The following is a 14,134-nucleotide window of genomic DNA, read 5'->3' as shown; positions in this document are numbered from 1 at the left end:
GAAACCCATGATTGACACTCCTTTTTTTTCCACCTCGAAAACAGAGTGATAGCCGAATAATATTCTTCTCAGAGACATACATCATGGGAATGTAACTTGGATAACCTCAGAAACTGTCTATCTTTCAAAGACAGTCTATTTAAGTTCCAACCATTTTCATCTCATAAAACACAAAAGTGTTATGAGCCAAATACACGAATGAATCATATAACTGGAAAGCCGTATAAAAATGTGGTTTCTGGTTTGTTAATATAATTCGAAGATTTTTCAAAATAGTTTACCAAAATGTGTCAAATATTCTGAAAGAATGCCACACATTTATTTGTAGATACAGCACAGCTGCAGCGTAAACTTGCTTATCTACACAAACGTTTGGCTATCAGAGTCCGCCATAGAACAGCAGCGCCCCCACGTGGATTGATGAAGGCATCACAACCCTGAGAAACCGCCGTAAAGACAGCCAGTCTTGATTAAAAAAAACAATAACATTTCGCTTCCGCCCTCAATAAAAGTCTTGTATTACAAGAGGTGCACATTTCTATGTGTATTTTTGAGTCAGCATGTCACAAACTCAATATGAATTATTTGAAAACGGATTTTATTGCTTATTTTTTCTTCACATAGTGCCACATAGCCTATCATAAAACTTTAGTCTATGCAAACAAAGAACATTATCACTTGCAAACTTAACAAACTATTGAATTGTCTGTCAGGTTAAGATATCGTCGTGTGGATTTGAAAAGGCTGTCTATTATTGATTTATATAGATTTACATAGGAATATATTCATTTGATCTATAGATCATTCATAAAATCACCAGACGTAGATCTTTTATTTCATACTGTAGCATGACTGAACGCAAAGGTGGATAACACAAAGACACAATGCGTAATACTTTGCCAAGACTTGTGTGGCGTTAAGTAGGCTACTTCATAAGAAAATGTCTCAGAGTTCATCTGCTCTCAGAAATGCTGAGATGATCCCTGTGACAGTGATTTGTGTTGATGTACAGTGACGCACACAGTACAGTTTAGTTCATTCCTTTCTGTCCCGTTTGGGTAGGTGTCAGTCTTCGTCCTGAACCCGCGTCATGGCACCGAGTCAGGCACATTGACTATTTTGAACAAGGAACACGTGGCACTGCTTCTGGCGAGAGCGAGAGAGCCCTGAGAGCAGCGCAGTCACTCCTCCTTCAGTCCCTCCAGCCACGCATACACAGATAGAGCTGCTGTGTGTCTGCAGTGGGTGTACGAGCGGTGCACAGCCGCAGAGGATTTTTTTTTATGTAACTCAGTGATCGGACAGCGAAGGGGACAAAGCGGAACGACTTGAGAGAACCAGTAAAGAGGAAACGTTGCTTGTTTGACCGTTCGCGTAGTCATAGGACAGAGATGATGGAGACCAAACTCTCGATTGCTCTTTGTGCGCTTCTGGTCCTCAACTTGGCATCCGCTGTTCACGGTAGGCATTTGTTTTATTCCGATTGCGCTCGTCGGCTTTGAACACTTTATCGCTTTGATTACAGTAAAATAAAAAATAAATTTAAACACAAAGTTACCTCTTAAGGTACACACTGTCCACCTGTAATGTTGTTGCACACAGCGGGCGCGTCTGTCAGACGTGACAAAAATGTGAAAATAAGTGTTTTTTGGTTGTTGTTTTTTAACTCTTTACTCCACTAACAAACAAATGAACATTTTTAAATGACTTTGTGTTCTCTGTCAGCCTTCCCGGCAGTCAGTGGTGAACAAACTCCAGCACGCCTCAAGCAAAAATCATGTTTCTCTGATACACCTTTAGGCCTGTTGAGGTTTATTTAAATGTTCCTTTCATCTCCCAGATTTCAGCATTTTGTCTTCTTCGGCCCCATGCTGTGGCTTTCACACCACTCCACCCCCCCCCCCCCCCCCCCCTCTTCCCTTTTCTGTTTGCATTACATTTACACACCTCTCACACATTCTGTGTCACTCTCAACCCACCTTCCGCTTTCTCTCTTACCTATTTCAAACACTATTCTCCACCTTCCACCTTCTCTTCCTTTTCCCACCAGCGCCTCCTATATGAAAGGAGAATGAGTTCGAAAAACATTTACTTGAGCTGTGCTGTATCCTCAAATGAACAGAAACCAGCAGGACTCTCCGGGAGAACATTTATTGGCGGTAAATGAGCAGGGAAACTACACTGTGATAGATGACACCTCTAATTATGTGCAGCAGTACACTGTCATCTTACTGGCTTCTGGCTAATTGGTCTGTGCAGTATGTAAACTTTGTGCAGAGAATTAAAGTGGTGCAGTGGCCACAGGTTCTGTTTTTACTAAGGAAAGAGTGGGAGAATCTGACAGTTGATTACCAATTTCCATATATTTTCCTCTAAGCTTGGCACAGAATGGTACAAAGCCAGTAACCCTGTGGCTTCTCTTGGCTTTTCTGGCCTCCTTTGCAATGAATCCATTTTTTGCTTTTTTTTTTGTTTTCGACAAAAGATTCTGTTCAGAGTAACATTAAAAAACTAGCTGAACTTCTGCTTCTAAAAAATCTTTATCGACAAACTATACTATGAAACACTGCTATGCAATTGATATACACACAATATAACAGGAAAAGTTGATCTAAATTGGAGTGTCATACTGTTCCAGTAGAACATCCTGTGAATGACTAGCAGTTAAAAATCTCTGTGCGCCTGCTCATGTTCAGGTACCTTCCTGGCATAGAAAGAGGAAGACTTCATTGTTTCCTGCCAGTGAAATGCCTTTGCTTGTTATGTGACAATGAAAATGAAATCCACTTCATGTCTTTAGGCTGATTAACTATTTAAGACCTAAATTACACATATCGGTACAAAAAAACCCCCATTAATATCAAATTAATTAATCAAAACTCAATGATCAATGTGTGACATAAGACAAAGGCCTTTGTTCGTAAACCATCCATCCATCCATCCATTATCTATACCGCTGAATCCGTCGATCGGGTCGCGGGCGGGTTTGTTCGTAATATTACATTTAATAAATCATGCTCAACTCTGGCAGCATTTCATTAATTAACAGTCTATTAGTCACAAGAACTTAGATGTGTGATATGCATCTCGCATACAGCAGGCATGAAGCTGTTCCAGTCTTCAGTTGTATCAGTTCCACAATCGGTTCAAAATGACCTGCGAAACTGATTCAGATATCAGCATGGTCACTTCCTGTGAAAACACTGCTCGCAAGGTTTTACTGGAGCAGTTAAATAGGCCTCAGACTGACTGTATCACCGAAAGGCCAGTATTTCCAGCACTTAGTGCTGAAGCAGCAGACAGCTGCCAGCAGAAAAACGATTGGCTGTTCCTCGCGGTGACAGGATCAAGATGTGAGCAAAATCTATTTCCCCAGGTGCATGCTGCGTTGGCCTGGAAGTCTGAATCTAAGGCAGCGTAATATATTGAGAGAAAAAGTGAGCTGCAGTGGAAAACAGTGAGTCTATTTATGAAGCTACTCTGCGCACACACACACACACACACACTGAAACACGCATATACAAAAACAGACATAGCCTACTACTTCAGCATTTGACCCGAGCACGTCTAATGGGGCTAAAGCGAGAGAACAAAGGCAGTATTATACTGAGGAGCACCTCTGCCTGTTTATGAGTGTGTCTGTTTTGGTATCGTACAGAGTTCAAGCAGGTCTATCACTCTTTAAGTCTGTGTGTGTGTGTGTGTCCTCTCTGCCTCGCTGTCTCTCAGCGTGTACTGATGAGCTGTGTGAGTGATTATGGAGGTAATGAAAGGCATCAGGGTAGTTTGTTAGTGAGCGGTAATGACTTTACATTAGGTTAGTGTTCTGGTTTTCATCAAAGGGAGCAGAGATGGAGTCTCTTACAATGGTGCTGAAGGCACAGAGACGTGGGGGAAAGGACTTCATTAAAATGATACCACTTCAAAGAGCAAATATTACTCCCGCCTCATGTAGGGCTGCAGTTTAAGCCATGCAGAAGAAGAGTACTTACCTTACTCACAATAGTCCAAGTCATGTTGTTATTATCTTCAGAAACAAATGTAAATGGATGCATTTTTTACAATAAAAATGTTTTATTAAGGTAAAATATTTTTTTACCATTGACAACAGAAGCCTTTCATTTGATAGATAGATAAACAGATCAAATGTACACAAATTATCACTGCCACACTTTTGATTCATATAAATGTGTTCCTTAACAAAGAGAGAGAGAGAGAGGAAAAAAAGACCAACTAATGACTAATTTTCAAAAAACATACAAAACAGGGCAATAGCCCCACGCCCATAAAACTCCTGTTTCACCAAAACATAAAGCTGCTAAGATGCACCCAATATATGACACTACAGCCTGAGGCTAAAGAGGTCAGCAAAGGTTGTTGCAGATGCGTTACAAAATACCACACAACATGTAAAAAAAAGTTTCCTTTCGACTAAATTAAATTCGGTGTTTTGTATTTTTTTTGTGCTTGGCAATAACTCAGCTCATGATGTAGCACAGGTGAACTCTCAGAAACTTACAGCCAACAGTTCAACATTTGGGGTGCAGAGACACTCCTTCTCAGTGACATGTCCAGGATTACACCAAATTTGTTAACAAGGACTGCAATCCCTCCTCCTTTAATGTTACCTCTCTGTCTGCCCCTTCAGCCTGACAGCTGAGTAGAGAGATGTTAGAGTTGTTCCTCCAGCCAGGTCCCTGTGAAACAAATAAATTGCCTTCCTAATGCTCCTGCTGCATCCTTGTCAGCTCTCCAGGCCTCTCCATTCTCTCCAATGGTGATCTCACACGTTCCATGATGATCAAGAGAACAAATGGTTAAAACTTTCTCCTCCTTTCTCTCCATTTGGTTCATGCTCTGCATTCTTGAAATCTCCTTTTCAATTAATCTGGATTTGGTGTCTTACTTGGGCTTCGGAAAGCTCAATCAGCTGCTCCAACATGCAAACAGTTTTCCCGTTGCCATGGTTAGGCATCATAGCAGATAAAAAGAAATGCCAGAGTTACCAGCAGAAGTCATTCCAGCACTATATCATCCAAACCAGCATAGAGAAAATGCTACCCAAATTCTGTTTTCACAGAGAAAACCACTAAAGGACGCAAAGAAAGACGTAATATGTCCAGAGCTACTGCAGCACGCTGACACTAGCACAGCCCCATTCTACAGCTGACCAGGGGTGGTGTGGAGGGATGCTTTCAGTCCGTACCATACTATACCCACTCTCAAGGGCCCCATGGGCAAAGGCAAAAGACGACACCTGTAGTGAAAGAAAGGTACAAAAAAGCAAGACTAATGTTTGGAAAAAGTTTCACAGATAAGCCATAGTACTTCTGAGATAATGTTCTATGGACAGAGGTTTCGGAAGTAGAACTATCTGTATATTGAATGGTTCAATTTCAGGGGTGCCAATAATTCTGACAAGGACGATATTTGTACTTTAAAATTATGTTTAACATTAATAACCGTGGATCTAGGACCCCAGAACCCCACAAATGGCAGTGAATAATTCTAAATGAGCATGATGTGATTGAGAAAACATACTGATTAAAAAAAAAGGAAAATAACATAGATAGTAATAAATAGTTGAATTGAGCATCTTTATAAGATTATGTCATCATGCTGTCAAGCTTATGCAGCCTAACACAGATAATTGATTACATTAAAGCTCTTTCCTGCTGAATTGTAAAGGTTTGGAGCTTTTTTTTCTTTATTTAAATGATCACTTAAAAATGAGAGATTTCCTGTCATCTTCTCATACAGCATATCTGTGTGTAGCGTTTTACGTTATTTGAGTTCAAACCCGTGTCTACCTTTTAAAAGGTTTTGAAGAGCGGAATCACTGGACAACAAAATCCCTCTTTTTGTTTTTAGAGCCTGGAACAGAAAATTAAACCAGACATTTGTAGTAAGTCCACAGATTAGTTTGAATCGCTTTCACTTTTGTTCTTCATATAGTGAAAAGATCATTTAAAACATCTGACAGAACTAAGACCAACAAGTCTCTCTCTCACATACCTCAAATACACCTGCAACACATTCAACAAAGAACACGATCGTACATCGTTAGATCTACTCCTGCTTTAATGGCGTGCAGTGATATTGATCATCTTATTAATTCACACCTTCATGGCTGCAAGACATTCAATAAATATACTGGTTCAATTAGAATTGGTATTTGAAGAGTCCTCCTCATTATACTGTTCCCATTTTGACATCACGAGACCAAAACGACACTAACAATTGATCAACAGTACCTTGCCATTGCGAGGCTTCAAACAGGATGTTCTCAGACGGATGTGGCCACTGAGCTTTTGCTCAGCTTTTGCTGATGACATCAGCAGATTGCAACGGAGATACAGAGAGACTGGAAGAGTCACAGAAAGGTTTAGAAGTGGACGTGCTTTGGCCACATCCCACACTGATGACTGCTTCATTGCGAACAGTGCCCCGCGGAACCGGATGATGAATGCCACTCAACTCCAGGCACATTTAAGGGATGTGAGAGGCAACCAAGTTTCACGTCAGACCATTCGAAACCGTTTACATCGGTGTGGTCTGCGTACTAGACGATCTGAGGGTACCTGACCACACCACTAGGCACAGGTGTCATCGTCTTGCATGGGCACATCAAGGAGAGCGCTAAGCATCAGCCATACCAGCCTTTGGTGGTGGTGGTGTTACAGTGTGGGCAGGTGTGTCTAGTCATAGCAGAACTGCCCTACACTTTGGGAATGGTGCAGTGACAAGTCCATAAGTCCATACTACCTGAATAACACCATTAATCCAGTCATTGTGCCCCTGCATGAACAACACAGGCCTAATTTAATCTTCATGGATGACAATGCTCCAGCTCATCGAGGTCGCATCATTAGGGAACGGCTGCTGGAGACTGGGGTACCTCAAACGGAGTGGCGTGCACTTTCTCCAGACCTGAATCCCAAAGAAAACCAATGGGATTAAAAAAAAAAAAAAAAAAAGAAAACCTATGGGATTAAAAAAAAAAGAAAAAAAAAAAAAGAAAACCTATGGGATCAGCTGAGTCGCCGTGTAGAGGCTCGTAACTCTGTACCCCAGAACCTCAATGACCTGAGGGCTGCCTTGACACGTCGTTGTCAAGCTGTAATTGATACTCAAGGGCACATGACAAGTTATTGAGACATTGACATTTTTTGTTGTGGTATACCCACCACTGTTGTTGGCTTTTGTTGCAATAAATAGTTTGAGATGAGGAAATCACCAGTGCATGCTTCTACTGAAATGCCACTGTAGCGTGAACTTTTTACATTTTCCATAGATCTCACCCGTAAGCCAAATATCCCTAACGTTTTGTGAGTGGTTTATACTCTGAAGACATTAAAAAGTCAAATGCAACTCTGTCCTTTTCTCACCAGCAGAGGACCCAGTGACTGTCTCTCCAGTGTCAGCAAGTTCTCCTGATGCAGTCGGTGCCTCTTCTCCTGGTTCTGATCCAGACCCAGCCAGTAAGGCACAGAATGGCTCTGAAACACACCCAACTTCCAGTGGCACCAGAAGTTTCAGTGGCAACACAACTACAGAAAATGAAAACATCTCTACGCCACTCACATCAACGAAGAACAACGGTAACCAATGAAGTCCAACTTCCCACTGAAGAAACATAACTTAAGGCTTTAGGTTTAGGTACTAGCCATATCTGTGAGGTGCTTATGTTGAACAGGATGTTATTGTGTTTGTACGTTTGAGGTTTGCCAGTACGGAAGTTAGCTCACAGTTGAGAGGAGGGGGAAGTCCAACAACGGGCGGCTAAGAGTTAGGGAGCTATATTTAACAAAGTCCTTATCACAGTTTTCCACATCCACAAGCGGAGTTAGAGTACTGACAGCCATGGTACAAACACAACACAGAAGGGGCAGAGAGCTCAGTGTAATATTAAAGAAGACCACAGAGAAGGGCAGAATCCTAGATACACGAGGTTAAGGTGTCGACGAAGAAGTAAAAGACGGCAGTGACTACCTCAAGTGAATATGGTGCAATCTATCTGGAGAATGGGAGAAAGTGTGCTTGGGGAATAAATGTTGCTTAAGAAGTGATTCAGATGGTATTGAGGAGAGGAGAAAAGTGATTAAATGCTGTGTGACTTTTCACGAGGAGGTGTGAAAGGTAGATGTGAGATACTCCCCCCCAGATTCACTCACACAAACTCAGTTTGTTGGTTTCACACACACTCACCAAAGATGGTTCGCACATCTGACTCAACGCTTTCACAGCAAGGAACCTTTAATTTGGTGGAACACTTTTGTATCATTCAAGCAGACAAAGGGTTATATATTATTTTTTTGAGTCTTCTGTCTCCACCTCAGCACAGAGGAGGTAAATGTATCAACATTTGTGGTGCTCAGGATGTACAAATATACACTTATAACACCTTAGAAAGGCTTCAACTCCTACTCTGTGGTCCTACTCTGGACACTTCAACTAAAAATCATAGTTTGGAACCTGATATATTGATCTCATGAAGAATCAGATGCCAAGACAAACAAGATACCTGACAGCAGTGTCATAATGGTTCCCAAACTGTACTGAGGCACGGGCACCAAAAAGGTTTTCTGTCGGTCCACATCCATGCTGGCAGCTCTGTGAGGCAGCACATAGCATGCTCATGCCTGGAATGGCCTGTGTTTATGTTTAGCAGAAGTAATATTTGCAATGTTTACCATATTTGATTAAAGAGTACACATGCTACCATTTGCTCATCCGCGTCGAGCACAACCTGGAGTACAACGGAGGCTGATGGGAATTCTTCTAGAGCAGAATTAATTGGTTAAGGGTTTCATTAAAACTGATTCTGATGCAAGGATTTTGCTACATGAAATGTGAAACAGTCGTCAAAAAGATTTATCCTGAGGGGAACATCAATGTAGTTGTCAGGTTGGGGTTTAGGGAAGGACACGGATGCGGACTTCAAAAGCAAAACTGGGTTTATTTAAGCAAAAAACAAGGTTCAAACTAAAAGCGCGGCTGAGCCGGATTCAAAAACATAACTGTGAACAAAACAAACAAAGAACTGGGCATGGGATGAATAAATACTTAGCTTTGACGAACTACGAAACTCATGGGACGCAACGACGGCAAGGTAAGCAAACAAAGATCCGACGACAAGACAGGGGAGACTGGAAACTAAATAGGGACAGTGATTAGTGACAAGGTGCAGCTGGTGGGGAATAACACAGGTGAAGTGAGTGAACTAATTAACAGAGTGCAGGGAAACTAAAATATGGCAAAACTAAAAACTAAACATGGACTAAGAACCAAAAGGTGACCTAAAACATGATAACTAAAACATAAAACAGAGTCCCATGGCGTGACAGTAGTGATGGGGAACTAGAACACGTTCTTTGGGAACTAAAGTATAAGTATAAGGTCGCCTCAAGGGAAAAGGCCCCGTAAGGCCAAACTCACTGTGTAAGGATATACATTTATTTGTAGTATGGATGAATTGACCCTTTGGCATCTTTGGTATAGCACTTTTACAACATGGTAAAATAATCTTCACCCAGTGAGATTGCATTGTTCTTATAAAGTTGTTGTTTTTTTTCTCTTTCTGCAGCGACTAATGTCACTTCTGAAATGACGGACGTTTCAGACAAGAGTGAAAACTCTACAAATCCGCAGCCATCACAGCCTGCAGTTGTTCTCTCTGAGAGCCACTCCCCCACCTCTCACACCTCCACTCCCCCTACTACTACGAGTAGCATTCAGATAGCTCACACTGTCCCTGCAGACATGCTAACCACCACACCACCTTTGACCAAATCTAGCAACTTATCAGACCCATATACACCTGCACCATCTGGCTCTGTTACACCGTCAAAGCAGCCCTCTAAAACTGAAACAACACCCAGTACTTCTGCTCCAACACCAAAGCCCGAAACCTCCTCTACTGCCACCAGCACTCAGTCCAGTTCTACATCCAGCTCAAGCTCGTCTCAGAACACCCCCAGTTCTCATCCATCGACAAGCACTTCACCATCCAGCAGACAAACCAAGACCCCCAGTGAAGCCCAGCCAAAGTCCACCAATACTCCGCAGAGCAACACCTCCACCCAGGCCAACACCCACGCCGAGAGCCCGTCCCAGCTGAATGTGGGGGGTGACAGTAAGTGCATAATAAGTTCTGTGCTGGTATATAAATTTGCTCTGTACTATTCATTGGCTGGATATTGACAGAAGCAGAAGTGAATTGGCTTAGCAACAAAGAGAACGCTGTTCTTTGTTTGCCAGCACAAGTCAGTTCTTGCTTCTTCACACACAGACCCCCCCCCCCCCCAAGTTTACATTGTCTACAAGGACTGTCACCACCAAGCTCTCCACAATCATGTATTTGTTTGAGAAAGGGACAGAGGCAGTCATGGGACCCTGGCTTTGAGAATTCTGTTTTGTTTTTCTTTTTGTGTCTTTCTACCCCTCTGCCTATGTGCTAAATGATTTATGGATCTCCAGCTTCTCTTTCAGTGCCTTCAATGTCCACACAGAGTTTAGATGACATTTATCTGTCCTCTTTGGGAGTGCTTCAGCTTGGAAATAAGTGCAAAGGAAGAAAAGATTTTCCCTCACTTGACCGACTACTGTTAAACTTCTCTCTGCTTGTCTCACTCTGTGTGGTTTTATTAGACGCTTGGCACCTCGCCTTTTTCCATTAGCCAGAGGAACAGGGAGCATTCGCTGCTCTGTGGTTGATGTCAGTTTCAACCAGAGGATATAAAAAAAAAAAAACTAAAAAAAAAAACAGTCAGGTTTACTAAACAGTTCTCCATAGCAACATCCATATAAAGAAACTACTCCTGCACAAAAATCTACAAACAGTGAGAGACAGAAAGGTCACAATGTTCTTAAAGACTAAACAGCACTCTCAGAGAAAACTGAAACACATTGTACTGTAGGCCTGCCATCTATAGTCTGCATATAGTCACGTGAAAAACAACGTAAACCCTGGTTCGATTCTAATGTTTTGTGCTGTCTGTGCTGTCGTGTTCTTTTTAGAGAAAAGAGGCTTTCTCCTGGCAAGTCTTCAAACAAGCCACGCTCGTTTTTTTTTCTAATTTTATTCTCATGAACTTTAACATTTAACATGCTATCTGAGGCCTGTAGAGTCTGACATGTCGCTTTGGGGTCTTTTGGCAGTTTCTCTGAGCATTGCACAGTCTGACCTTGGAGTGAACTTGCAGGTACATTCACTCCTGAGAAGATTAGCAGCTGTCTCGAACAATTTCCACTCGTGCATAATCATTCTCTCTGTAGAGGAGCAGCTACTGTACTCACATGATGACACTGTGTAATGTGCCATGTGTTGTTATCGACCAGATGATTTCTCATTATGTCCTGATCCGTGAGAGGGTGTTTTTTTTGTTTTTTTTACAAAGCTGTAAACTCGATTCTGAAAACCCTAAACATGTTGAATTAAAAAGATACGGACTTCAACATGTGACCCTAAATGCGTCACAGGCAGGTTTAACATCACCATCCTGTTTGACATTTCCATCCCCGAGCCACACGATGCTGCTACAGTGTCTATATTTAGTTCAAGCTACTGTTTTAAACAACCACCCCAGAGGCTGTACTTGCACCATGTTGAGTAAAAGCGAACGCCATCCTAAACGCTGTATCGCCAGCTTGTATACTCGAGCCGTAAACAGCTGACGTGTCTCCTGTGTTTGTGTTCCAGTGACGATGGCCCACGACTCTCCCACATTAGACCCGCTCCTGGCTGGCTTGGTGTCGGCCTTCATCATCACCGCCGTCATCATCACTCTGCTCCTCTTCCTCAAACTGCGTCGAAGAGACAACAGACCAGAGTTCCGCCGGCTGCAGGACCTACCCATGGTGAGCATACCCGTTTAAGCACAGATGTGAGTTACACTGTCACAGCCAATACTCATCTGTTCTGACTGCAGATGTGCAGATTCTGTATCACCCTTTCCAACATGCTTTAGGTTATACGTCTAGCAGACTTAGACGACGGCATTTATTTGTATCAATTTTCTTACCTAAGTCTAAGAATTACATAATTAATCAGAGTCGCCTTCAGAACTGCTGAATTACTACAAGCGGTACCTCATAATCTGTTGCATTGCTTGTAGGTGGAGCACTAATGACAGCATGACTGTGTTGGAAGGGATGAAAATAGTCATATTTTTCTGTCATTTCCTGTGCAGGATGACATGATGGAAGACACACCTCTGTCCATGTACAGCTACTGATGGATGCACGACTGAACTCTTTGTGCCAAAGCACCCTCCTTCAATCCAGACTCAGGCTGGTGTGTTTGTTTAACCTAGTCTCTTCTCCTTAATCTGCACCAAACCGAAAGAAACCTGGCAAGGTGTAAGCACATTCCTGGATTACTTTCATCCACCAAGATTATTGTCACGTACAGTGGGAAAGGACACGATTGAAACTGCAGTGGACAATGAAGACAACACCCATGATGAATCCCCCTTTTTTTTAAAAAAAAAACAAAAGAAAAAAGTCTCTTTCGGTGCGTGTTATCACAAATTAGGCACCTCTTCAGTAATGCACACTTAATATTGTTCAGCCCATCTTTTCAGGTTGTATATTATATATTTCGATTTACTAGAGTTGACAAAGAGTTGGTGTAAAGCAGGAGACGCCATCAGCTCTCTCCAACTGACGGAGCTTCTCCTGATGACACGGGTCTTATTTCCCTTCATCAGTTCAAGTCAGGCAGAGATGAAGGCCAATCAGTCTGACTTAGAGGCGTGAGAAAAGATCAAAACAAACAGATTATAGTGTTAACAAGGTTGCACTTTAGATTTTTCAGGAGGAAGGAGAATAAAACAAGAAAAATGTTTTTGTGTAAGAGGAAAAATTCAAGTTTTGTGTGTGTACATAGGCAGCGTAGAAGTGTGTGCGTTTGCAGACTTGAATGTGTGTGTGAGTCTGTTCGGTGCGTTTTTGTATGATGTACTGGAGGCATGGCGGAGTATTTAACTTTTCTTTTTTTTGCCTTTAGTCCTGATTTTGATTTTTTTTCTTCCAGTTTCTTTCCTGCAGGCTTTCAGTCCAGGAGAGAGTGCCTTATAGCTCTTATTGAATTTTGTGTTTACCGTACATATACACATCACATGAACAAACTTCAGGATTTACCAGTCATTCCCAGAACTTTTTAATTCCTATTGCATCACACACTAAAGGACAGGAAGCTGCACTGACTTGCCCGTGTTTGAAGACAAGCCTGGAGCGTGTTCACCATGAGGCACTCCTTCATACAAAAGCAGCTTCAAATTTAAGTTGTCCAACTGCCTTTCTACAAACTGTAAGCATTGTCCCACACATTATGAAAACTACTGACTGTTAAAAAAAACTAACAAAAAAAAATGAAGCAGCTCAACTAGTTTCCGCTTTAGCATCACCCATGCACAAACGTATTAAAGGTGCGCCGACTCAGTAACACCTTGATTTAGCAAAAATTCAAATGACTGTGCTGTGTACTAGCCTCACAGTAAACTCCCTCTGCAAATGGGACACATGCAGGAGAACAAATGAAAACGCAAAACACATATGGCTCTTCTTTATTGGCCAGTACGGAAGCTTTACGTGTGGAACCAAATTTCTGAGTTTGAGCTCAGTTTGTGGTTTTTGTGCCACTAACAACTACAAATTAAAGGGAAAAAAGCGTCTGAGCAACGCTACGAGCCACCGGCACAGACGCAGGTCTTTAGTATAGATTGTATCTATCTGAGACAACCCACCACTGACCCAAATGTTTCTGGTGTCTTGGTGATGGTGGTGGTTAGTGACTAACCTGCCACTAAACTTGCTATGGATGTTCAATGAGGCTAAGATTTGGGGTCTGTGAAGGCCCGTAGCAAATCATTTATTTGTTGATCTTTTTTTCATACTGTACTGTGTTTTAAGGAAAAAAAAAAAAAAAAAAAAAAAGCGTGTACAGGTCCTGTCTGGTCCATTTCTTGAACTGTTAAACGAAGATTGAATGCACAGTGAGGCTTCGCTGCCATATGTGAATTACGGACTGTTTGTGATTTATGATTAAAGATATTTTGACATCTTCCTCTATATTCCTTACCTTATTCCAATTTGAGACATCTCCTGTAACCAACTTTTGATTTCAGCGCCA

At 41.9% G+C, this 14,134-nt stretch overlaps 1 protein-coding gene across 2 annotated transcripts; it reads left to right on the top strand.

Annotated features, from left to right (window-relative positions):
- The first annotated feature begins 1,151 nt into the window (after window positions 1-1,151).
- On the top strand, window positions 1,152-14,068 carry LOC142400259 (uncharacterized). 2 transcript variants are annotated; one of them, XM_075485030.1, is made up of 5 exons: window positions 1,152-1,461; window positions 7,395-7,601; window positions 9,587-10,135; window positions 11,702-11,859; window positions 12,192-14,068. In XM_075485030.1, the coding sequence occupies exons 1-5, from the start codon at window positions 1,392-1,394 to the stop codon at window positions 12,234-12,236; spliced, it is 1,029 nt and encodes a 342-aa protein (XP_075341145.1). In that variant the 5' UTR covers window positions 1,152-1,391; the 3' UTR covers window positions 12,237-14,068. The 2 variants fall into 2 exon arrangements, with proteins under 2 accessions (XP_075341145.1, XP_075341144.1); XM_075485029.1 differs by having other exon boundaries at window positions 7,392-7,601.
- The last annotated feature ends 66 nt before the right edge of the window (window positions 14,069-14,134 follow it).

Source organism: Odontesthes bonariensis, chromosome 15 (genome assembly GCF_027942865.1).
Source record: "Odontesthes bonariensis isolate fOdoBon6 chromosome 15, fOdoBon6.hap1, whole genome shotgun sequence".
Classification (NCBI taxonomy): Eukaryota; Metazoa; Chordata; class Actinopteri; order Atheriniformes; family Atherinopsidae; genus Odontesthes; species Odontesthes bonariensis.
Note: the sequence above shows the minus strand (reverse complement) of the source record. Positions and strands in the feature narration are given on the sequence as shown.